This window comes from Nomascus leucogenys, chromosome 6 (genome assembly GCF_006542625.1).
Source record: "Nomascus leucogenys isolate Asia chromosome 6, Asia_NLE_v1, whole genome shotgun sequence".
NCBI classification, from domain to species: domain Eukaryota; kingdom Metazoa; phylum Chordata; class Mammalia; order Primates; family Hylobatidae; genus Nomascus; species Nomascus leucogenys.
Window position 1 is genome coordinate 92,497,557 of NC_044386.1, and position 27,265 is coordinate 92,524,821.

A 27,265-nucleotide genomic window follows, 5' to 3' on the forward strand; every position below is an offset into this window, starting at 1 on the left:
TGACCCAGCAATTCCACTCCTAGGTGTCGTGGGGTAGGTATGGGTTATGCAGAGTGACTGCAAGTGAGTACAAGATTTCTTCCTGGGATGATGAAAAGGTTCTGAAATTAGATTATGGTGATGATTATACAACTTTGTTCATATACTAAAAAATATTAAATTATGTACTTTAGATAGTGAACTTTATGGTATATAAATTATATATCAATAAAACTTAAAAAAATTCTGCCAAATTGCCATTCTAAAAGACTCAGAGTTTTTTGGTTGCAAGCAGTAGAAACTGATTGTAGCCAAGTCAAGCAAGAAGGGAAGTTTTTGAAAGAACGTTAAATAGGTAGCTCATAGAATTAAGTTTGAGAGGTCTTTTTCTCTGAGCTGTGTCATTTCTCCACAACCAAAATTTCTGTCTTTCTGCCTGGGCAGTGTGCTGGCTGTGAGTATTTTGTGCCCAGAGGTGGGGTAATAGGGTGTTCTAAATACAGACATTGTTAATATCTTCTTGTCCACTCCAGGTCTTACTCCCACTGTCCTTTTTCTCCCGCAGTTCTACAGAGGCAGCAGGACAACTGGCTTCCTTCTTGGGAGTGCAGGAAGCTGCAGCGTTCCCTGCCTTGTTATGTCAGTTACTAGTCCTCCATCTGCTTTCCTTACTCAGAAATTTTTCGAAATCTCTTGTCTGCCAATTCTCCATGTTTTTGTGAGCTTACATTTTAAAAATTATTAATTTTCATGAGACCTCAGGAGGAAGAATTTTTTGACTCTTTAAAAATACAACTGAGCTGGGCACAGTGGCTCACGCCTGTAATCCCAGCACTGTAGGAGGCCAAGATGGGCGGATCACCTGAGGTCAGGAGTTTGAGACCAGCCTGACCAACATGGTGAAACCCCATCTCTACTAAAAATACAAAAATTAGCCAGTGTGGTGGTGCCCGCCTGTAATTCCAGCTACTTGGGAGGCTGAGGCAGGAGAATTGTTTGAACCCTGGAGGCAGATGTTGCAGTGAGCCAAGATTGTGCCACTGCACTCCAGCATGGGTGACAGAGTGACACTCTGTCTCAAAAAATAAATAAATAAATAAATAAATAAATAAATAAATAAATAAAAATAGAACCATATTTTGGTTTTATTAAGATTTCCTCCTTTCCCCAACTTTATTAAATTCTGTGTTTATCTTTGTTAATTCCTTTCTTCTGATATTCTGGTTTCTTAAGTAGATTTTTGGTCAAATCTTGGGAGCTCAAGGAAAAAAAGCAGATTTTTTGGATAATTTTATCTTTATTTTTTTCCTTCAAAAATCCCCTTGAAATAAAAAAAATAATAAGAAGAAAAAGAAACAGTTTATTGCAGGACTGTGAAACCTGTGTGATTTATGTTTGGACTAATTCACCATCATAAAACTAGAAAACCTGTAATCATTTCTCATGATTTGTTTGCTCTTCCTTAAAGAAACATTTTGTTTCATTCTGAGCATAGCAGTCACTTTTTAGATATTATATTAGCTAGTTAAGTGTTTATGCAATATACTATATATAAATTATTTAAGTTTTTTTTTTTTTTTTTTTTTTTTTTTAACAATCCTGTGAGGCCTGTTACTCTCATTTTACTTGTGAAGAAACAGTCTTAGGGAGTGGTTAAATAACTTGCCAACTTCATACACCCATGAAGTGGTGGTGTTGGGATTCAGATTCAGATATGTGACTTGAAAACTGATGCTCTTAGCTACTACATCCTGTGGCATCTATATTTATGATGACATTTTTGGTTCACATTTTATTTTGAGATCATTTTAAACTTAGGGAGTAGGTGCAAGAATAGAACCAAGAAATCTCATATACCTTTACCTAGATTACCTGATTGTTAACATCTTATCATATCTGCCTTATCCCCCCAAATATGCATACATCCAAATACATATTTTTTTCTGAGCCATTAAGAGTAAATTGCAGACAGGTTTTCCTGTAACTGCCACCTAAATACCTACGTGTGTATTTCTTTGAAACAAGGACATTCTCCTAGATAACCATAGATGTCCATCAAAATTAGGAAATTAACCTTAATACAATACTACTGTTTAATTTAGATTTCACTGATCATCTCAATAATGTTCTTTATAGTAAAAACCAAAAGCAGAGTACCCCCCGTCTTCCTCCCACACATACTCTTCTTTCTGGCCCAAGATTACGTATTTCACTTGGTGGCTGTGTCTTTTTAAACTCTTTAGATATAACTTGGTTTTTCCTTGCCTCATTTTGGGTTTGTTTGATTTCTCCCTGAATAGATTCAGATTCGCATTTTTGGGAGAAATACCACAGAAGTAATGCTGTGTTCTCAGTGCATCATGCCAAGAAGCATGTGATATTTTGTTCTGTTGCTGGTGATGTTAACTTTTGCTACTTAAGGTGGTCTGTGCAGTGTTTCTCCATCGTAAAGCTTGGTACTTTTGTTAGTTAATAATGAGTATTTTTGGGAAGAGATACTTTTATACTCTGTAAATATACTGTTCCTCATGACATTTTTGTTTACTAGTTTTGGTATCCATTGAGGATTCATACCTGAGTCAGTTATTACTATCAAATGGTGATTTTTCTAGTTCCATCATTTCTATAAGGTAGAGCTTTTCCTTTTCTTCCACTTATTTGTTTACATTTGCATGAACCGACAGATTCTTGTTTTATTCAGTGGGTTATAATGCATGTTAATACCATTATCCCAGATTTAATCGGAGGAAGCTCCCTTCAGTCTGACTTCTGTGCCGTTTTGATATGTCCACATTGTTCTTTGGACAGTTTTTTTACTTTATGTCGTAAGATGTACCAGGTTCATCTTGTGCTTTCTCTCCTTCTGCACTCTTAGAATTGGCCATTTCTCCAAGAAGTTATTTAGAAAAGGTAGAGACACCATATATACCATTGCTACTGAAGTGATATCAATGCTGGACCTTCTCTGTGGACAGGGCTAGGAAATACATAGGTATAGCAATGAATATGTAATGACTAGACAAAATGTGTACATGTTTCACACATACTTTTATATTTATATAGATATCCATATATATTTTTATATCTATGATTATATAAAACCATGGTGTTTACACTGATACCTCCATTCTAGACCAGTACCATAGGACTTATTCTACCCATCTCCTTTTCAATGTTTGTACCTCGCTTCTCTAACCGTGAGGAATCTGATTCCAGTTATCCTTAATGCATTTACTTATTTGCCCAGTATCCCTGTATTTAGCTAATTTCCATGGATTTTCTTCTCAGCCCTGGTTCTGCCATATGTTGCAGCCATGTGAGCTGACTTGCTCCTGGTCCCCAAGACAAAATTTTAAAGTAATATTTAATACAATTTTATTTCTTCTTTTCCTTTATTGTCCAGGTCTTCCAAGATTTACCAGCCAACCAGAACCTTCCTCAGTTTATGCTGGGGACAACGCAGTTCTGAATTGTGAAGTTAATGCAGATTTGGTCCCGTTTGTGAGGTGGGAACAGAACAGACAACCCCTTCTTCTGGATGATAGAGTTATTAAACTTCCAAGTGGAATGCTGGTTATCAGCAATGCAACTGAAGGAGATGGCGGGCTTTATCGCTGCGTAGTGGAAAGTGGTGGGCCACCAAAGTATAGTGATGAAGTTGAATTGAAGGTTCTTCCAGGTATTAACTCATTATCAGGACTGATGGTTTTATGTTTATGAATGGGTAAACATTGTTCTGTTAGAATTTTTAAAAATAATGAATGTTGGCCGGGTGCAGTGGCTCACACCTGTGATCCCAGCACTTTGGGAGGTTGAAGCGGGTGGATCACATGAGTTCCAGCTTGGCCAACATGGCAAAAACCCGTCTCTACTAAAAATACAAAAATTAGCCAGGCGTGATGGCGGGTGCTTGTAACTCCAGCTACTCCGGAGGCTGAGGAAGGAGAATTACTTGAACCCGGGAGGTGAAGGGTGCAGTGAGCTGAGATTGTGCCACTGCTCTCCGGCCTGGGCGATAGAGCAAGACTCCATCTCAAAAAAAAAAAAAGTAGAATGTTAATATGTGGTATGACATTTTACTGTCAGCATAAGGAGTCTCAGTTTCCTACAGGAGTGAAAAGAAGAAAATGTGCCAGAAGATCCACTCTTTAGGGAATGCCTTATCAAAAATTTATCAAGCAATGAAGTATGTTCACTGTCTGATGGTATTCTTCTTGGTCAAAAAAATAGCTCTGGTTCTTTTGTCAAGCCTTCTCCCCAACAATAGGATACTTTTATTGTTAGGTCTTTTCACTTGTACAAATCAGAGACCCATCCAGGCTAGTTCGTATAAGGGATGGATTGGGTGGTAAGTGTTAACATGGTGGCTCTAGAGACAATGGCAGGCAAGAGTCCTTGGATCTTTATACTCCCCATTTTAGTGTAAATTCAGCTCCTATTTCAGTCTTTCTTCTTTTTGTGTGTCTTCTCAGTTCCTGCCCCTTCTGGTGTTCCTCATAATCAATTTTGTATATCTTTTCTCACTGTATAACTTCTGCTTACTCATAACTTCCTCCCACTTGTAGTTCATCATAGCCCCTCTAGCGTTTTGGTGTTTCATGACTGTTTACCTTCTGTTCTCACTGCTAGGTGCCCCCTCCATATTTCTCATCTCAAATTTGAGTTTCTGAATATAATTGAACTATCCCTACATTATTTGGGAAGAGTTATATGTCTATTAAATAGGCTCATTTTTAATCTATGGACTGGTTTGCAAAGCAGGACTGTGAGCTTCAACTCTTGAGGGTGTTCCTAGTAGCCCTTCAACTCATAAATGTAGGTTCTTTTTTTGTCATTATCCCTCGTCATTCCTGTCTCAGTATATTCTCAGCAAGGACAGTATCTTTTAAAGTGTGCGTGTGTGCATATATGTGTGTGTGCCATGTGCATATGTGTATGTGTCTTGAGACAGGGTCTTGGTCTGTAACCCGGGCTAGAGTGCAGTGGTGCGATCTTGGTTCACTGCAGCCTTGATCTCCTGGGCTCAAGTGTTCCTCCTACCTCAGCCTACGAGTAGCTGGCACAAACGGTACACACCGCCACATCCGGCCAATTTTTTTGTATCTTTTGTAGAGATGGGATTTTGCCATATTGCCCAAGTTGACCTTGAACTCCTGGGCTCAAGCAATTCTCCTATCTTGGCCTCCCAAAGTGCCGGGCTTATAGGTATGGGCCACAGTGGCCAGCATAGGATGTATATTATTAGATCTTGTCACACCTTTGCTCAAAACTCCCTAATGGTTTTCCATGTCATTCAGAGTTAAAGTTCTGGGCTGTAAAGATTTATTAAGATTATAATACCACTTCCTTCCTTTCTCTCCCCTATCCCATCTCTACTCTTTTCTCCCTCACTCGAAGATTGTGATCACTTTATGTTTCTAGAACAATCCAGATATGCTCTTGGCCTTTTTGTCTGTCTGGAATCCTCTTTCCTCAGATACCTGCCTGGGTCACTCTCTTACCTCTCTGCTCAAATATGACTTTATCAGTGAAGCCTTCCTTGAACACTCTGTTTAAAACAACAATCTTTGATTTCCACCCCCAGTGTTTTCTCCTTCTACCTTCATTTTACTTCAGAACATATCACCATCTGACATATTCTATCTTACTTGTCTCTCTCCCTCATTAGTATGTAAGCCCAACCAGAGCAGGGAATTTTTGTCTGCTGCCAAAAACACTTTTTGGCACATAGAAGCCGGTAATATTTGCTATGAATTTGTTTAATTGATTCTATCAAAATTCAATTAAATATACCTACGTAATTCAAGGTGAATTAAAAAAAGAACTATTGCCGTATACCAGTATTGTTCAGCCTGCTTGCTCACTTGCTTTTACATGACAGCGGTAATACTTCTCAACACCTAGGGTAGCATTTAAGCACATCCTCAAAATCTGAATCCAAGAAAACAAGATTTGTAGTGTCAAGAGATGAGATCACTACTCAACATCTGAAACAAAAACATAATGTGGAATGTTTTGCTTACTTAAGTAAGGGAGAGTTGTGCTTGTCTAACATAGTTTTCTTGAGCAAAGCTAAGTCCTTATCTCCTATAGAGTTTTTCAGAAGACATTGTTTTGGGTTGTACTGGTTAAGAGACAGAGGTGGATTAATGTCAGTCATAGAAATACGTTTTGTGGTTGATTACGGAGGTGGGAGCAAGTTAATATCAGCCTTAAAAGTAAATGACTCCACCATTAGCTGGCTGACTGATTGTTTGGCTTTCAAAGCCACATTCACCCTTGTGAGTTGTCACTAATCGATTAGGCAATGTTTTCTTGTTACCATGGCTACAGGACTGTCATTAATTGGTTAGACAAGTTTAAAGCTAGTCCTGGAGGTTGTTATCATGGCTGTAGAACATCTTTTCCAAAGCATATGGGCACAAGAGTCACATCTCTTCTGCCTGAGACCTTTTTTTGTCAAAACTCAATATTAAGTTAATATTACCTTATTGAGGAGAGAACTCTGTCTTCTGCCCACAAGAGTGTGGCCTTTTCATGTATCCACAAGAGGACAACTCTATAAAGTGAGCACACATTAATTCTAATGTCTGAATAAGAAATACACAAATATAGTGGTAGCTAGATCGTTGCTCAGTTACAAAATCAAGGGATTGACAGACTAAGTGAGCAAGTTAAAGAGATGAAACTCAGAAAGCTTTTCAGAAATAACACACAGATACAGGGAAGGAAAGGAAACCTCTTATCCCTGTGAGTAAGGAGAATGCCATGGGTCCTGAGCTTGCTCAGTCTCCACTGTTTGTACCACTCACATGGCTTTTATCTTATCTTTCAACGTGAATAGGATTCATGTCAAATATCTCGATTGATTGACAAGTATGTACCCTCAAGGCAGGAGCAATAAGTTATACATCCTTAAGACCCCTAAAGAGCCTAGCACAATGCTTTGCACATGGAATTTATTTGAGAAGTGTTTGCTAATTTGAATGGAAATTTTTGTATCATTTTGCTTAAAATATTTTGTCATATAAAGCCACACAGACTGAATAAGAACCAGTCATTCCTCAACATTAAAGCAGTAAAGTGCTTTGTTGTGTGTGTGTGGTAATGATGGGATCTTGCTATTTTGCCTACTCTAGTCTCAAACTCCTGGGCTCAAGCAGTCCTCCCTCCTCGGCCTCCCAAAGTGTTGGGATTACAGGTGTGAGCCACCATGCCCGGCCTGTTTTGTCCTTTATTTAATTATTGTCCGTGTGAATTTTTTTTTTTTTTTTTTTTAGATCCTGAGGTGCAATCAGACTTGGTGTTTTTGAAACAGCCTTCTCCCTTAGTCAGAGTCATTGGTCAGCATGTAGTGTTGCCATGTGTTGCCTCAGGACTTCCTACTCCAACCATTAAATGGATGAAAAATGAGGAGGCGCTTGACACAGAAAGGTAAGTGTTGTCTGCCTAAAAGCCTTCTTCAGCCGTAGCTTGAGACTTTGTCATATCCCATTTGGGACTATTGACTAATTTAAAAAGATTATCAACTTTATTTAAACACATCATAATGCTCATATGTCATCCTTCAAATATGTTTATATGATATATATAATTAGGATATTTAAAGAAAAAGATGCTTTCAAAATATTAAGAGATAATTATTCCCTTTGTTCCTGTTGAAGCCGCAGTGTACTCAGCTTAAGGCTTTAGGATTTTGTTCCCTGAATTGTTGTAAGAGCTTTGGTCCTGAGTAGCCCCAAAAAATATGCATTTTTTTGATAGTAGTTTTTCCATTGCACAATCAGTATGAGAAACTGGGCTGGCCACAGTGGCTCACGCCTGTAATCCCAGCACTTTGGGAGGCTGAGGCGGGCAGATCACGAGGTCAGGAGATTGAGACCATCCTGGCTAACACGGTGAAACCCCGTCTCTACTAAAAATACAAAAAAATCAGCTGGGCACTGTGGCATGCGCCTGTAGTTCCAGCTACTCGGGAGGCTGAGGCAGAAGAATCGCTTGAACCCAGGAGGTGGAGGTTGCAGTGACCTGAGATTGCGCCGCTGCACTCTAGCCTGGGTGGCAGAGCTAGATGCTGTCTCAAAAAAAAAAAAAAGAAAAGAAAATGTATTCCTTATCCTGTTGTTTTTGCCTTTTGAAATCCTATCAGAAATCACAAATTCTTCATCTTTCACAAAATACCAACCACCTTACTGTCCTTCCTATCACCTCTCATTACTTCCTTATGCAATGGGTGCTTTTCTCAGGTGTTTTCTTATAAGTGGTGTGGGTTGTGGTAGGTAGGTATGTTTTTGCTTCCAAAATAATGCTGTCTTGTGCACTGTAGGATGTTTACTGGCATCCCTGCCTTCTACCCATAGGTGGCAGTAGCACTTACGCATTGTGACAACCAAAAATGTCCCTGGATACTGTGAGATGGTCCTTGGGAAGCAAAATTGCCCCCAGTTGAGGACCATTGTTCTACAGCAGTGCTGTTCAATTGAAATATAATGCAAGCCACACATGTAATTTAAAAATGTCTTATAGCCACGTTTTTAAAAAGTAAGAAGTACATGTACAATAATAAATATAATAGTAATATTTTATGTGATGTACCAGTTAATGTGAAATGTAGTTCTACCAAAAGAATAAAGTATGTGTTTAGTGGGAAACATTTTGACACAACTTTAGCTTGTACATTTATTTTAATATTTCAGAAATTCAGTTCTGCAGTCATGCAGGCCACATTTCAGGTAGCCACATGTGGCTAGTGGCTATTGATTTGGACAGGACAGATCTAGAGTTTCCCAGTTGCAAAATCAAAAGTGAACAGACAATTTTAATTTGTATAGTTCAGTAGCCAAGACGTAGAAACTGATATCTATCTAGTTATCTGGGTGATCAGCCTTCAGTGATCACTGGGGATGATGGAATACAATCAGATTGTTCCCCACATACTCCCTTAGCAAAACATGGCATCCTCCCCAATATCACTTGATTTCTTTCTCATCATCCATCCACTCACCAACTTCTTGTCTCCACATTTTGCTTCCTCCCTGTCTTTCTACTCCTCTTTCCAGCTAAATATTATGTAAGCAAATAATTTGTAAGACTTCAATTTTTTTTTTTTTTTGCCAACTGAAACGTAGGGAACCTTAAAATAGGGATAAAAATGTGAAGTTCTTACAGTAGAAATTTTAATTGGCTACATGTTAGAACAAAATCTTTATCAGGAGTAGGAAGGCCGAAATGTATTATTTTAAAACATATTTTGTCATGAAGGGACATTCTGAAGGTATAAAACTTATATATAATGATTATGTCAGAAATAAATGTGAGGCTTTCTGTGATTCTCATTTGTTCAGTAATTACTCAACAAATATTTACCAAATGCTGGCTATGTCATGCATGTTCTAGGTGCTGGGAATAGAGTAGTGAACCAAATGGAGTTCTTGATCTTACAGAGCTCATCTTCTAGTGGGAAAGAGTCAGATAATAAGTAAAAATAAAAAATGTCACGTTATGGTAAGTGCTATGAAGAAAATTAAGACAAATTATATCAGGAGTGCCAAGAGAAATAGAGGTAGGATTGCTATTTTATACAACGTGTTAGAGAATTGTTCTTTTAGTAGAATGATTCTCAGGCTGGGGTCTGAGTGGGCCAGGGTATGCACATCATGATAGAAAAGTTTCATATCTTCCTGAAACATCCACTTTTATTCAAAGATATCCTTGGGAGCAGATGATTTTTAACTAAATCAAATGTGAATATATCATGGTTAATAACATTCCTCTGAATTTTAAGGATAAAGCAGTAGACTTTAAGATTGAGTTGACTTATTTCTGCCTGTAGTTCTCTAGGCTCCTGAATACTCAGATTAGGTGGCTGAACAGTCTGAGAAGCACTGCCTCGGTGTGTCACTGTCTCAAGAAGCTTCAGAAAAAAATAAGAGCAGGACAGTGTTGATGGTGTTCACATTGGTCTTTCCAGACCCTAGCACAGTGCTTGGCACATAACTGGGGAGGGGAAGTGGTGGCGAATATATTTAGCTTGAATAACCCAAAGTAATGTAGGAAAATATAAGTGAATGGAGCACTGGAGTGTTTTTGGTTGGATGTATGTAATTACTTAAAATATCTTTGTTTCTGCTAGAGCCTTATGAGATATGTAGATAGGCCTTAGCTAATAAATTATTTAGACCCCAAATTAGAAAGAGGCTTAGAAATTGAAAGAAAAAAGTGGCTAGAAATTCAGATAGTATTAGGCTGGATCTAGTAAAAAAAAGATCTTAAATAACTAAACATCCTTCTTTATTACTCATCTTAAGACTTCTTTGAAAGTGAACTTAAAAACATTTCCATGGCTTTTATAAATGTCCAAAAATTGATCTATATATTTAACCTTTTATCAAATTTGTTCAGATTTACAATAATCATAGCTAATGAAAGAGGGGGGTGGAAATGGATCTCATTCACTAAGTAGTTTTATTTTAAAGGAAGAGAATCCGGAAAATATAAATGCTAATGTTCAAGGTGATTGACAGAAAAATGTAATTTAATAGTCAAATAATGTTATCTTTTAATGAAGTGATAGATCTGAACCCCACTGCAAAGGAACAGGTTAAAATGCTTGATATTATTACAATTGACAGTAGTAGAAAAATAAGATTATTTAAAAAACAAATGGAAGACTTCCACTTCTGGGAAAATTGAGTAGATATATTTTTCCCTATTCCTTTTGCTAAATACACCTAAAAACCCTGGATGTTACATGTGAAACAAACATAAGAAGACTCTGAAAGATTGAGATTGAGTGGCTAGGGAGCTTGAGACCCAAGGAACAGCATGATTGTTAGTTCTTTTTTTTCTTTCTTGAGACAGAGTCTCGCTCTGTTCCCCAGGCTGGAGTGCGGTGGCATGATCTCGGCTCACTGCAGCCTCCGCCTCCCAGGATCAAATGAGTAGCTGGGATTATAGGCATGTGTCACCGCTGCCAGCTAATTTTTGTATTTTTTGTAGAGAGGGGGTTTCACCATGTTGGCCAGGCTGGTCTCGAACTCCTGGCCTAAAGTGATCCACCCATCTTGGCCTCCCAAAATGCTAGGATTACACATGTGCGTTACTGCGCCCAGCCAACTTGGTGGTTAGTTCTATGGGCTCAGTTTTTTTTTCCCCCCACAAGACCCTGTCAGGAACTTGGGCTGTGTTTTGCCTCATATATCCCAGACTTGGAGCTAAAGAAGCCAGCAACCTGGAAACCCTACTAGGCACAAACAAAAAAAGCCTCAACAGAAGGTGCTCTCTAGCCAAAGGGGCAGGAAAAGACCATCTCAGCAAGACAAAAGCAGTTAGACTATACTTTCTCCTACTCCAGTCAAACACCACAGAAGAGAAACTGTGGCCCCACCCTACCATGCCAGTCAAAGACCATGCCAGGAGCCTAGACTTCCACCCTTCCTAGGTTGTAGTGAGGCATCTCAGTCTCCTTGCTAAGTGATGTCAAAGTTGGAGTAGGGAGCCAAGACTTTTATCCAAGCCAGGCAGTAATGAGGCCCCTCCCATGTTGGTAGAGAACAAATGGAGAGCCTCGACTTTCACCCCATCCAGCCATAAGAGGCAACCTTTCCCTTCACTCTGGGGTGGTATCAAAGGAGGCCCAGTGGAGAGTCAAGGCTTTACCATCATGTAGTAGCAAGGCCCCCTCCATGGTGTCAACACCATGTGACCATGTGGGGGAACAATAATGAGACAGTCCTACCCCTTCTACCCAGGGAGGCATCAATGGAGGCCTAGTGGGGAGCTGGAACTCCCAACCCTGCTAAGAAGCAATGAGGAAACCCCTTCCCACTTACATGTTAATGGAGGCTGAGTGGGAAACCTGAACTACCCCCACCTGACAGCAGTGAGACAGCACCCACCACCCACCCCCCACCACCCACTTTCTCTGCTAGAGTGGTGTTAGAAGAAGAGAGCTAAAACAGAAGGATTAAATAAGATCCAGAGTGTCATAACATAATACCTAAAATATCCATGTTTCAGTTGAACGTAATGCATCATTCCAAGAACCAGGAAAATCTCAACTGAAAGGAGAAAAGACAGTGACAGAGATTTTAGAATTATCTGACAAAGATTGTAAAGCAGTCATCATAGCATCGCTTCAGTGAACAGTTATAAACACATTTGAAGCAAATGAAAAAATAGAAATCTCAATGAAGAAAAAGGTTTCCTCAATGCAGATTTGAAAAAATTTACCTCTCTTTCAAATAACGACAAATAACTAAATTAAACAGTTTTCTTTTTTCCTTTTCTCTTCATTCTTACCACCCTAAAGAAGTTGTCTTTAACAATTGTCTTCTTCTCCGTTTCTTTTTCTGATGTATCTGCAGGATTTTACCTCCTACATGTCTTTGGAATCCATCCATGAAGGCACCATGTGCCTTATTCTAAGTTAGAGTCGGTGCAGTGGCCTCCTAATTGTTCTTCCCACTTGTACTCTGGCCTCATTCCAAATACACCTTCACACTCCTGCCAGAGCAGTCTTTTCAAAGCTCTTATTTTACCACAGCACTCTCAGCCCCCTACCCACTTTTAAAAATGTTTAATGGAGGAATACTATGCAGCCATAAAAAATGATGAGTTCGTGTCCTTTGTAGGGACATGGATGAAACTGGAAAACATCATTCTCAGTAAACTATCGCAAGGACAAAAAACCAAACACCGCATGTTCTCTCTCATAGGTGGGAATTGAACAGTGAGAACTCATGGACACAGGAAGGGGAACATCACACTCCAGGGACTGTTGTGGGGTGTGGGGAGGGGGGAGGGACAGCATTAGGAGATACACCTAATGCTAAATGACGAGTTAATGGGTGCAGGAAATCAACATGGCACATGGATACATATGTAACAAACCTGCACATTGTGCACATGTACCCTAAAACCCTAAAGTATAATAAAAAAAAAAAAATGTTTAATGGATTTCCGTTGTTCTTAGGTTAAGGACCCAAATTCTTAAAATGGTTTTCAAAGCCTTATGCAATCTGGCTCCATCCTCATCCTCGTCTATTTTGTTACACCTTGCCACACTGATTTATTTTAGATCCCCAAACAACTGTGATCCTTTCTGCCACAATTAATTTGCATGTGCTAGTCTATATTTCTGAAATATTTTTTCCCACCTCATTATTTAGTTAGCTTCTACTCATTCTTCGGATCTCAGCTTAAGGGTTACTTTGTCAGGAAAATCTCTCCTCGTCCCTAATTTCCTGGCAGGTTCTTTTGCTATACCATTTTGTAGAGTTATCTTCTATGTCTGTGTTTCCCACTTGAGATGCATGACAGCACTGATTGTGTTTTTGCTCAGTGCTGATCCCCAGCTGCTGCCTGACACATACAGACACACCAATAAATATTTGTTAAATGAATGAGTAAATCTCTCTCCTTACCTTCTTTATCCAACTTTTTAAGAGTAGTCAATACTTTTTTGCTTTCTTTTTGTCCCTATTGTTACTGCCATAATCTTTTGCTCTTTAATTCTGGACCATTGTAATTATGTAATCAAACTTCTGCTTTAGTGTTTTCCCACCCTTTTTTTGTTTCTTCACAAAGTCTGAGTGTGTCATTACTCTGCTCAAAAGCCTTTCCCTAAGACCTGAAACCATAAAAATTCTAGAAGATAACATTCAAAAAACCCTTCTAGACATTGGCTTAGGCAAAGACTTCATGACCCTGAATGCAAAAGCAAACACAAGAAAAACAAAGATAAATAGATGGGACTTAATTTAAAAAGCTTCCGCACAGCAAAAGAAATAATCAGTAGAGTAAACAGACAACCCACAGAGTGGGAGAAAAGCTTCACAATCTATACATCCGACAAAGGACTAATATCCAGAAGCTACAAGGAACTCAAACAAATCAGTGAGAAAAACAAGCAATCCCATCAAAAAGTGGGTTAAGGACATGAATAGACAGTTCTCAAAAGAAGATATACAAATGGCCAACAAACATGAAAAAATGCTCAAGATCATTATGAGGGAAATGCAAATCAAAACCGCAGTGTGAAACCACCTTCTTCCTGCAAGAATGGCCATAATCAAAAAATCAAAAGTAATAGATGTTGATGTGGAGGTGGTGAAAAGGGAACACTTTTACACTGCCGGTGGGAAGGTAAGCTAGTACAACCACTATGGAAAACAGTGTGGAGATTCCATAAAGAACTAAAAGTAGATCTATCATTTGATCCAGCAATCTCATTCCTGTATCTATAATGAGGAATAGAAATCATTATACAAAAAAGAGAACTTGCACGTGCATGTTTATAGCAGCACAATTTGCAGTTGCAAAAATATAGAACCAGCCCAAATGCCCATCAATCGATGAGTGAATAAAGAAATTGTGGTATATATATATATACTACTCGGCAATAAAAAGGAACAAAATAACACCATTCACAGCAACCTGGATTGAATGGGAGACCATTATTCTAAGTGAAACAACTCAGGAATGAAAAACCAAACATCCTGTGTTCTCACTCGTAAGTGGGAGCTAAGCTATGAAGATGCAAAGGCGTAAGAATGATACAGTGGACTTTGGGGACTCAGAGGAAAGGGTGGGAGGGGGGTGAGGGATAAAAGGCTACACGTTGGGTCCAGTGTACACGGGGTGATGGGTGCACCAAAATCTCAGAAATACCACTAAAGAACTTTTTCATGTAACCAAACACAACCTGTTCCCCAAAAACCTATTAATTTTTTTTTAAAGCCTTTCCCCTTGGTCAAAAAAGAAAAGTTCTCCTTAGCACACCAAGCTCTTCCAGACTGACCCTAGGCTACTCAGGGAGGGATACCTTATGCCCAGCAACACTGAATTTACTTGAGTCCATTGGCTGTATATATTTTTTCACGTTGGTGTTTTTCTTTGCTTACATCTTTGAATTTTGGACTTCTAAAGGCTTGATGGTCTTTTTACTGTGAGCCATGAACTAATTGAATGAATTAATTCTGCCAAACAAATGGACATTATTTCTCCCAGGCTTTTTTTAAAAGGAGTAAAATCAATCCCATTAAGAAAGACTGACTGCTACGCTACTGGTACTCACATATGCCAAATATCAGGCATATCAAGTATCAACAATATTTTTTAGTATAATTATTAGATATAAATTACTGTATTTGTTTTCAAAAATAACTAGTGTTTCAAGTTAGGTTCATCTCAGCTGGGTATCATATGTATACACTGCTGATTTCTCATTTGATGAACATTAAGTTTTTTGTTTCTGAAACTTAGTAGTAAATTTTGTCCAGGTATAAAATGTAGAATTTTAATTTTTGTAAATTTTTCTTATTTTGTGAGGCACCAAAGATCTGTCTTATCTCTCCATGTATTTTACCCCAGTCATTCCTGCTCTATTCCATTATATAATATCTTACTTCTCTGTTTTATCAGGTAAACTTGGGATTTAAGGGTATAATTAAGACATTTCTGATAGGAAGGTTGCTTGATAAAGGTTAGTCATGACCTCGCAGGGTCATATTTCTTGGAGAAGTCACCAAATCTGATTCTGGCTTTCAGCTTTCTATGTCCAGAAACTTAATCATGTTTATCAGATTCAGGAAGACTAATTACCTAGACTTTACAATGTAATGAAATTTAAGCCAGACCAGCACTTTATTTACTTAGAATGAGAATTATAAATGTGACCAAGACTGTATAGTCACTTCCTCTGAATTTTTTTTTTTTTTTACCCCATAAGGAATTCTTTTTTTTTTTTTTTTTTTTTTTGAGATGGAGTCTTGCTCTGTCGCCCAGGCTGAAGTGCAGTGGCGTGATCTTGGCTTACTGCAACCTCCGCTTCCCAGGTTCAAGCAATTCTCCTGCCTCAGCCTCCACGTAGCTGGGATTACAGGCATGCGCCACCACGCCTGGCTAATTTTTGTATTTTTAGTAGAGATGGGGTTTCTCCTGTAATCCCAGCACTTTGGGAGGCCGAGGCGGGTGGATCACTTGGGGTCAGGAGTTTGCGGCCGGCCTATAAGGAATTCTATATGAAAAGCCAAATTATAATCAGAACATTTTTTAATTGATCCATGGACACAGACTAGAAATGTAACAGTATTAAGATTTGGAAGAAAAGTCTAGCCTGTGAAAACCAGTTTAGATGTGGAACTTCAAAATAAAAATATATGTGTACATTTATTATTGTGTTTGGTACTATATTTTGAATTTATGTCATCTCTAAAAGCGACTTTTAAAGTGGCAGCTTTAATTAGGTACTTGTCCCTAGAATTAACTGCATCTCTTGCCCCATGTCAGGTACCTTTGTATGTCTGATTTGGTTAGTAACTCTCCAGGTTAACTAAACTTGTTCACTTTGTACAAATTTGATCAGAATATTGATTGTTCTTCAATGTTATAGGATTATTTTAGTTTCTCTTTAAATCAGCTTACATAACTCTGTAGAGTTGGCCAGCATTCATCAACATCCTGGTTGATAATGGCATGATGGTGACTGATTTGTGCCCAGCTACCACACCCAGGGAGCTGCTCTCTGGCAACCATTCTCTCTTTCTTCCCTTCCTCTTTTCCTCTCTCTCCTAGATAAGCTACCATAGGGAAACTTTCAGTAGGCACTGTGACCCCATGACTTACTGTTTTGGATCTAACATTTGCCCTCTTTATGTTTTCTTTCTGTTATTAATCTCAGTGTGGCATAGCTGTGGTGGTGTAACTAACTCTCAGATTGATTCCAGACTTCAAAATTACATAATTTGGAAAAATACTGGCCAGAATAGGGAGACAGAGATGGGCTGAAGGAAGTGAAATTGGTTCCAAAAGTGATACCCATTTGGGAATAACTAGAAGTGTCAGGGATAATTCATTGTAACATTTGATTTGTATTTGTGATATTTATGCATGTAAAATATGAGCAAAGCAAATTGGACTAAATTAAATTCTGGTAATTTTATGTTAGTCTTGGTTCATCTATAGCTATATAAATAATAATACTGTTTAAGTGTTTTCTCTATGTGGAGAGTTTCTCAGGTATTATTTTCCTAGTACTGAAATGTATCTTTTTTTTTTTTTTTTTTTAACACAGCTCTGAAAGATTGGTATTGCTGGCAGGTGGTAGCCTGGAGATCAGTGATGTTACTGAGGATGATGCTGGGACTTATTTTTGTATAGCTGATAATGGAAATGAGACAATTGAAGCTCAAGCAGAGCTTACAGTACAAGGTATGTAAATATTTACTGTATAATTTAAAAATCCTGTGTACTTTGTGGATCTGCTAATTTTTAAGAAATATTAACATGGGCGAGGCAATACAGCAAAACAATTAAAAGCATAACTCCTAGACCAGAGTGCTTGGGTTTAAATTCTAAATCTTATATTTCCTAGATATATGACTATAGGAAACTTACTTAATTTCTCTGAACCTCATTTTCCTCGGCTGTAAAATGGAAATAATAAGAGTATTTACCTTATTGGAATTGTTTGAGGGTTAAAAGAGCTAATACTTACAAAACCCCTGGAATAGTGACTAGAATAGACTAGACTAAGAGGACTTATAGACTGTTAAATAGGTGAAAGAAGGAAAAACCCACCTTGAGGCCCATTTACAGTAACATACAATAATATATAATTATATATACAGTAACATATAATATCAAAGACAAAAAAATTCTAAAAGCTTCCAGTGACAAAGAGCAGATCACCTATAAAAAAAAAAAAAAAGAATTGGATTGTACCTAAGTGTTGATTTGAGAAATCTGGTATCAAGAGGACAATAGAGTAATCTTTTTAAGGTGTTAAAGGATGTCGAATATACACAATTTATATGCATCCAAAATGTGAGGCATAGTAAAAATTATCACATAAGATCTCTGAAGGTTTGCTGCACAAAGATACATTGAAAACACTTTTGGAATAAATACTCAATAAAAGATATATCTGGGAAATACTGCAAGAGCCTTTTAAAACAAAGAGGGAGTTTTAAAACAGCTCCCAGCTTCATTGACTATCCTCCTTCTAAAGAGTGGTGGGGTTTATGTCCCTTGCTCTTGAATCTGGGTGGGCTTGGAGCTATTTGGATCAATAGAGTATGGCAGAAGTCATGTGTGACTTCCGAGGCTTATAAAAAGCTGTGCATTGGTTGTCATACTTGGAGAGAATTTTTTTAAAAAGAAAAAAAGAAAAAGCAGTGCAGATTTTTCCTGGCTCTCTTGATGCTAAGAATGTACAATGGGGAAAGCATAGTCTCTTCAGTAGATGGTGCTGGAAAAACTGGATAGCCATATGTGGGAGAATGAAATCAGACCCTTATCTCATATACGTAAATCACATATACACCATACACAAAAATCAACTCTAAATGGATTAAACACTTAAACAAGACCTGAACTATAAAACTACTAAAAGAGGGGAAAAGCTTATTGACGTTGGTCTTGGCAAAGGTTTTTTGGATGTGACCCCAGAAAACACAGGCAACGAAAGCAAAAATAGATAAATTGGATGGCATTGAGCTGAGACGCTCCTGCCAGTAAGGGAAACAATCAACAGTGAAGAGACAACCTATGGAATGGGAGAAAATATTTGCAAACCAATGAAAACAGAAGAAGGAAATGATGACAAGAGCAAAAATTAATGAAATAAAAAAACAAACATTCAAAACAGAGAATGCCAGCAAAGCCAAAATTTGGTTCTTTGTAATGCATAATAATATTGATAAATCCCTGGGAAGACATACATTACTTGACAGAGATCTTTATCTAGACCTGGGGTTGGCAGAGTACAGCTTGTGGGCTAAATCTTCCTGACTGCTTGTTTTTGTACAGCTTGTAAGCTAAAAATAGTTTATGTATTTTTAAATAGTTGAAAAATATCAGAAGAATAATATTTTGTGATACATGAAAATTTTATGAGATTTCAAAATTTATTGTTCATGCAGTCTTACTGGCATACTGCCACACTCATTCATTTATGTATTGCCTATGGCTGCTTTCATGCCACTACACAGGAGTTGAGTAGTTGTGACAGAGACCATATGGCTCACAAAGCCTAAAATATATACTGTCTGGCTCTTTACAGAAAAAGTTTGCCAATCCCTGATGTAGGTTCTACAAAGAACTCCTACAGATCAGTAAGATAAACAAAGACAGAGAAACCAATAGAAAATGGCAAAAGACTTGAACATCAACCTGGAAGAAGATGTCCAGCTAGCTATTAATATTTGAAAAAGTGGTTGTCATCATTAGTCTTCAGAGAAATGCAAATAAAAACCACAGTGGGATATCACTATATTCCACTATAATGGCTAAAATTGAAAAGCTCAACAAATACCAGGCATTGGTTAGGATGAAAAACACTGGGAACTCTAATGTACTGTTGACAGGAGTATACACTGACACAATCACTTTAAAATTCTGTTTGGCAGAATCTATTAAAAACCGTACACTGGCCAGGTGCAGTGGCTCATGCCTGTAATCCCAGCACTTTGAGAGACTAAGGCAAGAGGATCACTTGAGGCCAGGGTTTGAAGACCAGCCTGGGCAGCATAGTGAGACCCTATTTCTACAAAAAATGAAAAAATTAGCTAGGCACGGTGGCATGCACCTGTAGTTCCAGCTACTCAGGAGACTGAAGCAGGAGGGTTGTTTGAGCTAAGGAATTTGAGGTTACAGTGAACTATGATCGTGCCGCGGCATTCCAGTCTGGGCGACAAAGCATGACCATCTCTAAAAAATAAAAACTTGAAAAGAAACTGTACACAGAAATACCCTATGATACAGTAGTTATATTCTTAGGAGTATACTTACCAGAAATGTATAATTATATGCCCCTAAAACCAGGCACAATAATGTTCTTACTGGGAATAATTCAAATGTCCATCAAAATACAAATGTAGAGTAGTCTTCCAGTCATACAATGGCAAATTATCAGCAATGAATACTGACAGATCATTGCTACATTCAACAATGTGGATAAATATCACAAATGCCCTTAAAGAAGAAGCCAGACACAAAAGAATACCTACTATATATGTAATTATATTGTTATATATAATTCCATTTGTGTAAAGTTCAAAAACAGACAAAACTAGTCTATGGTTTTAGAAGTCAGAATAGTAATTATTTTTGGACAAGGGCAGAATAGTTACTGAATGTTGCACAGCCCAGCTTCTGGTGTGTTTATGTTCTGTTTCTTAATCTGGGTGGTAGTTACAATTCAAGCTGTATCGTTCATGTGTGCCACGTGAGATCATCTCTTTTTTTTACTGTTTATAGATAGAACTCATAATGTGCAAAAGCATATTTGGAAAATTTTGTTTTGAGCCCTGTCCCATAACTGAAAGCATTTATTTTTCAGATAGGGAAAGTAGATTTTGAGAAATAGTTGGAGAGATATGTATAAATACAGTCATACCTGTCTGATTTCTGTTATTTTTTAAAGAAGTTATAGCTATAGGAAATGCCATAGTGAGTGTTAATGTAGAAAAGGTTGTAAGTTCATTTTTCATCTGTTAAATGTTTCAGATTTATTGTCTTATCATTAACTCCTGGAGTTTCTACACATGCAGTGACGTGAATTAGCCCATCTTGTATTTCCTGTCATCTCAGATTGTTGATAACACTTAAAATGGGTCATGAGGGTTTTTTAAAACAGAAACTTTTTCTTTTTCTCTTAAAACAGTTACAACAGTCTGTGATACACATCTCCTCTCCCGTGCCACCAAAAAGAAATTTTTCCATTTGTGTTTTTGTGGAACAAATGGATAAATTCTAAATTGGCAACCCCGTTGACATTGTAAATACCAATAACTAATCTACCACTTAAATTTTTTTGTTTGTTTGAGATGGAGTTTTGCTCTTGTTGCCCAGGCTGGAGTACAATGGCATGGCTTCTGCTCACCACAACCTCCTCCTGGGTTCAAGCAATTCTCCTGCCTCAGCCTCCCGAGTAGCTAGGATTACAGGTATGCGCCACTATGCCCGGCTAATTTCTTGTATTTTTAGTAGAGACAGGGTTTCTCCATGTTGGTCAGACGGCTGGTCTCGAACTCCCAACCTCAGGTGATCCACCCACCTCGGCCTCCCAAAGTGCTGGGATTACAGGCGCGAGCCACCGCGCCCGGCCTCTACCACTTAAGTTTTAAACCTCGCTGTCTTTCCTTAAGCCACAGCCTATGTCACTCTACTTCTTTGACTCTTCTGCTCTACTCTTATCCCTGGCCACATTAAGACATTGATCTCCCCTCTTCTCTCAGTCTTTGTGATTTCACTTCCCTTTACTTCATGATCAGTTACAATATTCTGCTGTCATTCATTAGAACTCTTAGTTCTCTTGGCTTCGGGATGAAAAGCAAATTCCTTATGTCATACATACAGAGTACATCCAGATCCTTCACAGTTGGCTTTTTCAGCGTTAACTGGAGAGGCACCACAGAGGAGTGATTGAGAGCAATCTTGTCCCAGTGCGCCTAGATTCCAGTCTCAGCTCTGTTCACTTAGCTTTGTGAACTTGGCCAAGTTAATTAATTTACCTGTGTCTTTGTTTCTTTTATCAGTTGAATGGGTTGTTTTAAGGATTAAACTCTTTTTTTTTTAGAAGAGCCAGTATAAAGCACTTTTATTGTAATAATAAAATTGGAAACTCATGTGATGTTGTGGGGAGAGGGGCAACAATTTCTGTCACCAGTTCACTACACAGGACATCAAAGGAGTGACAAGGGGCTGAAGGAGGAAAAGCCAGGAAACGTTGAGATCAGCAGAGAGAGTCAAGTGGCAGAAAACAGGAGATGTTGAAGCTGCGATGACCAGCATCATTTGCTTAACATTCAAGGATTTGTCATGATAGCTTGGGCTTTCATTGGGTGGTTAAGTCTACAAACAACACCTTTAATTTATACTTTCAATTAAAGTTCTTAAAATTAAGGAAGTGGTGGAGCTTGGAAAGTTATGAGATTACAAAATTTCTGAAAGTCCGTTAGAAAAGCCACAGGATGGGGCGGAGGAAATAAGCCAGGCCACCAAGAAGGCTTCCAGAGGTCCCCGCTGGCCCAGGGACAGATTCCTGTAGCATCCAGCATTGCAGCAAAAATGGTCTGCTTTCAAAAGGCAGAGGATTTCAGGGGAGGGTAGAGTGGGACTGGTGGAGGCAAAGGCTCCCCATCCCCACCTCAGTTTTTGGTAGTGCTTTTAATTTAACCCAAGACATCTTTCAACTTTGAGAATAATTCAGCCCTCAAGAGTGCCTCAGATTTGCTATGGCTTTGCAGCACAGCAGCAAGAATGTTTAGTATATAATAGATTAAAATTTCATCCAAAAAAATTTAAAATAAAGATTCTTATAACCCCCCCAACACTAAATTGTGTTCTAAAGTTAACCCGTCGCTTGTTCTGTTAATACTTGACCATAGACTTACTTGGAAACTAGATCGAAAAGACTGAAACTGAATCATCACCCCAAAGTGAAAATGAAATAAACTGAGTAACTTCAGGCTTATGGCATATAGTTTAGGAAAATTGAGAAGAAAGGGAAAGAGGAAATGGAGGTGCCAGAAGCAAAGCTGAGTAACAGAACGCATTCCGTCAGGGTAGATGTTTTACAGGTTGTAGTGGATCTACATATGGAAAAGCTCCATATGGATTCATGTGCATGTGTCTGGAGGCACCAGATCCCTCCGTGGCAGATGTAAGAACAGGAAGCCAAGGGAGAAGGCCATTCTTGCCATCCCAGTCTTAGAACCTCCATGTTGAAGACAAGAGTGGCATGTGGTGGGATGATGCCCTGGTGCCCAGTGGCACTGAAGGCATAGTCTAGAGATATACTCAGTTTGGCTCTGTGACCCACATTCATCTGGGCAACACCTACCTCCCACTCCCGGGTCACCTCCTGCTTGCCTAGCACAAACTTAAAGGGCTCATTTCTGTCCCGGGAGGAATCAAATTTCTTTCCATCTTAAAGCATCCCGGCTTCCGGAAGGTATCCGACTCCTGGGGAGATGATCTCCACCTTCGCTCCCAGGGCATCCGCAGATGCCTGGTGGGCAGGCAGTGTGGACTGAGAGGGACCTGTCAGTGGTTCCCAGGCTCTGCCTCATCCCTGTTGTCCATCATCTGCACACATGGGCACCCCCGCACGCCCTGTCCTGCACTAGGAGTAAATTCTTAGCACTTTCCCCCTAAATCTGTAATGGAGATGGAGTCCTCTTTACCAAATTAGTTTTCTGAACATACTGTGCTGTTTGATAGCAATGTTCCTCTGTGTTCCCTTATTTCCAACTACAATTTCTTGATAGACCTTCAAGATTAGTTTACTTGACCCCTCTGTGAAGCTTTTCTTAACCATCCCTTCATAATTGGTTTCTTAAAATAGTTCTTTTTTTACCAGTAGTATTTCTTACTGATTTGTTTATATGTCCTCTTCAACTCCTACTAGACTGGAGTTCTTATCAACAGGAACTGGTCTTACTCATTTTTAAAAATTATGGTAGATTATTAACGAATGAAATGAATGAATGAAACTTTAATGGAAATTGTTAAATGTTGCACCAGAATGATTTGATGTTTGTGGTTACTTTACTATTCATGTTTTCCTTTGCACTTTGTTTTTCATAGACTTCTAATGTAAAAGAAACGGGATTAAAAGAAAAATCTTCTGAAAGGTTATTCTGGAGGAAGATGAACCATTACCTCTGCTTGTATAATTGAGGTCATAATTGCCACCTTCACATGCATACATGTTTACAAACAATTCATCAGTTTTATTCATTCCCATTTTTGACCTTTTGATACCTTCCATAAGCCAACATAATATTAAAAAAAATAACTGAAGCCATTAAAGGTGAACTTTCCTCCACATGGCTGCCATCTCTGCTTTAAAAACTGTTACACATTTATTACTGTCATGATTCAAAGCTAAGTGCATTGAGATCTTTAATCCCAACTCCATGAGATGCTCCACTACTTTGACTTGATACCAGTGTGTTATGCTGTTTCTCTTTTTATTTCTTTGCCTGTTCCTTTTGTTTTGCCTTCATGGGCATCTTTTCTTCCACTTGTTGATTAAACTATTAGTGTTCCACAGAGTTCTGTTGTCAGCCTGCTACTCTTCACACTCTACCTGCTTCTGGTTTCAGGTATAATTTACATACAGTAATGTCCAGATTCCCAGACCAGACCCCTTGTCAAACTTCAGACCTTTGCAATTGGATGTCCCACAGGTACCTCAGAAATCACATGTCCAAAATTGAACTTAACATTCTTCTCTCAAAATATTTTTCTTCTTTGCTTTTCTGTATCTTGGTAGTGTCACTGCCTACTTTTTACCTGTGCTAGAAACATGCAAATCATTCTTGATTATTTCAATCTTTTAAATTTCTTTCCACATACAGTTCATTAGGTTCTCTTTCTCCTTGCTTTCACTCCCCTGATTCAAGTCCAAGTCATCTCTTACCTATATTACTGCAGTAGTATCCTAACTGATTTCTCTAGTTCTAACCTGGTCTTTCCTCAAATCCACTCTTCACAGAGTGGCAAAAGTGATTAAAATTCTTTCATTAAATACTTGGAAAAATGATTGCAGTGATACAGATGGTACTTACAAATTAATAAGAACAAGATTAATATCTGTTAAAAAAAAGGGGAGGAGGTGGAAAACATAGCTTGCTTACAGAAATGAGATGAAAATGGCCAGTTGACCTGAAAAGAGTTCAGCGCTACTAATTGTATAAGAAGTACAGATTGAAGTAGCCCATTTTTGCCTACTGATTGAATTTTAAAATAATAACCTACTCTTGGCAAAATTATAGTAATATGGGGATTCTCATACACTGCTGGTAGTGGTACAAATTGATGTAACCTTGGAGGGCAGTTTAGTAATCTTATCAAAAGCTTTAAAACTCACACATTCATTGACCAGCAGTTCCACATCTGATAATTTGTTTTGATGAAATTAGGATGTGTGCAAAGATTTATGCATGGAAGTATCCATGCAATGATGTGTATTTAGTGGCAAAAATTATAAACTACTTAAATGCCCCAAAATAGGTGATTGGTTAAATAAAATAGCCTACCTATGTATCAGAATACAATGCTTCCTACAAAAATCATGTTTTAGAAGTTTATTAAATGGCACGAGAAAATAGTTTGGGTATATTAAATGACAAAAAGTAAGATCCCAAAGCAACATGTGAGAAGTATGATTTGTGCCACAAAGTTATGTTGTAAATTGGATCAGATCCTTTGACTTTCTTATAAAAATTAGCCTCACACCAATTAGGAAGAAGCTTTATATATCTTCCTCTTGAGGCCTTCTCCCTGTAATTTTCAGAATAATGGATGTTTACTTATCTTGAAAGGGTCATTTTTCTTCTAAGCTCCAAGCAGAGAGAGAACTGGATTCTGAGTCTAATGAGTGCATGATTGTCATTGCTTCTCAAGGTAATTTAATTTCAAGGGCAACCACTAGCTACGTAAAAACACCATGCAGTTCTTTTGCTTGTACTGTCACTTCTACCTAGAATGTTCCTCCTTCCACTCCCTTGCCTGGCTTTCCTCAGAAACCTCTGAAACTCTGACTCCTACCTATTCCTATCCCTTGTACCCTTCTTCCATTAGCTGTGCATTAATTGTGCACATATATTTTATACATTATCTGTCTTGTTTTACCTATCACATTTACATTTTCCCCCAGTTTTTGTATCCAGTTTCCACCCTACTAGACTGAGTTCCTTGAGGACAGGACTGGATTTTGTCAATCTTTAGATCCTTAGCACCTAATGTAGTAGTGCCTGATACTGTGTATTTGACAACAACTGAGTACTTAAGAACATATTCTCCGTACTTCTGGATAAGATGTCAGACAGTAAATTATAATCCATTCTTTTATAGTATGCTGTCTGTATTCAGAATATTTCAGAATTTCACTTTATAAACTTTACATTTTTAAGGTATTACTGTATGTTAGAAAATTCTTCACAATTGCTTTATAATCCTTTATTGGAGCCTGAATCATTTTGGATTGGTTTGCAGTTCTTCTTAGATTTTTGTTGCATCAGTGGTCATGTTAGCTTTGAGATAAATTCCACATTTTACAAGCTTGAAATAATGTCCTAATAGTTACGTAAATTTATTCTGAACCACAATAGCCTCATTTCCATGGTAACTAACCACCTTCAGAAGAGAACTTTCAGATATTCTAGAAAAGACCAGAAATATCCATGTGAAATAAAATGAACTAATGATGTAAAGTTAGAACTCAGATTTGTGTGGAATACAGATGCATGATTTCTGACCCTGAAAATGTTGCAGATAGAAGAGCCATTTAAACGCCTGAAGATTCTGCCTGTTTGCTGTTTGTGCATCAGGCAAAATGCAACCTAAGAAAAACTCAGCCGTATTGTGATTTTTGTTACTAAAATGACCCCAATGAGGAAGCTTTGTGGGACAAATAAGCAGAATTCATGGTGCAGAAATAGATTTGTGGTGCCAGTAAGAGATTAACATTGTGCTTCACAGAAGGAATGTGGTCTCATGAAAAGAGGCATGTTTTTTGGAAGCATATCCTTGATTTCCAGCCTCTGGCAATGCGATCTTGGGCAAATTAATTTACTTGAACCTCATTCTTCCTATTTGTAAAATAGGGATAAGAGTCCTTCTTTGTGGTGGTGTTGTGAGGAAGATCCTTGATACAGTGCCTGGTGCATTATAGGCATTCAGTAAATGTACCTCAGCTAATGTCCCCAGGGCTCAGAGAATCTTTCCTTTCTATCTAAGACTTCTTCATTTGATTCTGTTGTCTTTGATTTCTTTTTTGCCTTCTAAAGGATTCTGTTTCCCCTTTACTCAGATTGACATCTCAGATAACTTTGTTTGCTTTTGTTCCATGCCACCAGCTATCCATCAGATGGCACCATGTTTTGTGGTCTTTGAGCCAAGCCAGTCACACCCCATTCCTCATGCCCAGTCTAGCTTCTTAGACTCTCTCACCTAAGTCTGTGCTTGCTGGGCTCCTGCCTATCTAGGACAGCATGACAAAATATTAGTAAATATTCTTCATTCTTTATTTAAAGAGCATAACAATTGACAATACGAGGACAAAGTCATGTGCCTTCCAGCCCAGAAATAAGTGAAAAGATTTGACTATCATTGTTGGCATTACTCTGCTTCTTGGGTTATCTGTCTTGATCTCAGAATTTCAAGCATTCCTTAGTAATTAGCCCACTCTGGGTCTCTTATTTATTAATTTTAGCTATATTTTCTTGAATATATATTCTTTTCTTGGATATATTCAGCTTTATTGGTGGAATGT

The 27,265-nt window shown here is 38.2% G+C and overlaps 1 protein-coding gene across 9 annotated transcripts in view; it reads left to right on the forward strand.

Moving 5' to 3' along the window:
• Nucleotides 1-27,265, forward strand: part of NEO1 (neogenin 1) — a 265,178-nt gene that overhangs the window by 70,041 nt on the left and 167,872 nt on the right. For all 9 annotated transcript variants that reach the window (XM_012507524.2, XM_030814721.1, XM_030814722.1 and 6 more), the window contains exons 3-5: nucleotides 3,383-3,658; nucleotides 7,260-7,413; nucleotides 17,054-17,190. In XM_012507524.2, the coding sequence (XP_012362978.2) occupies nucleotides 3,383-3,658; nucleotides 7,260-7,413; nucleotides 17,054-17,190 (567 nt within the window). The remainder of the gene's footprint in view (nucleotides 1-3,382; nucleotides 3,659-7,259; nucleotides 7,414-17,053; nucleotides 17,191-27,265) is intronic.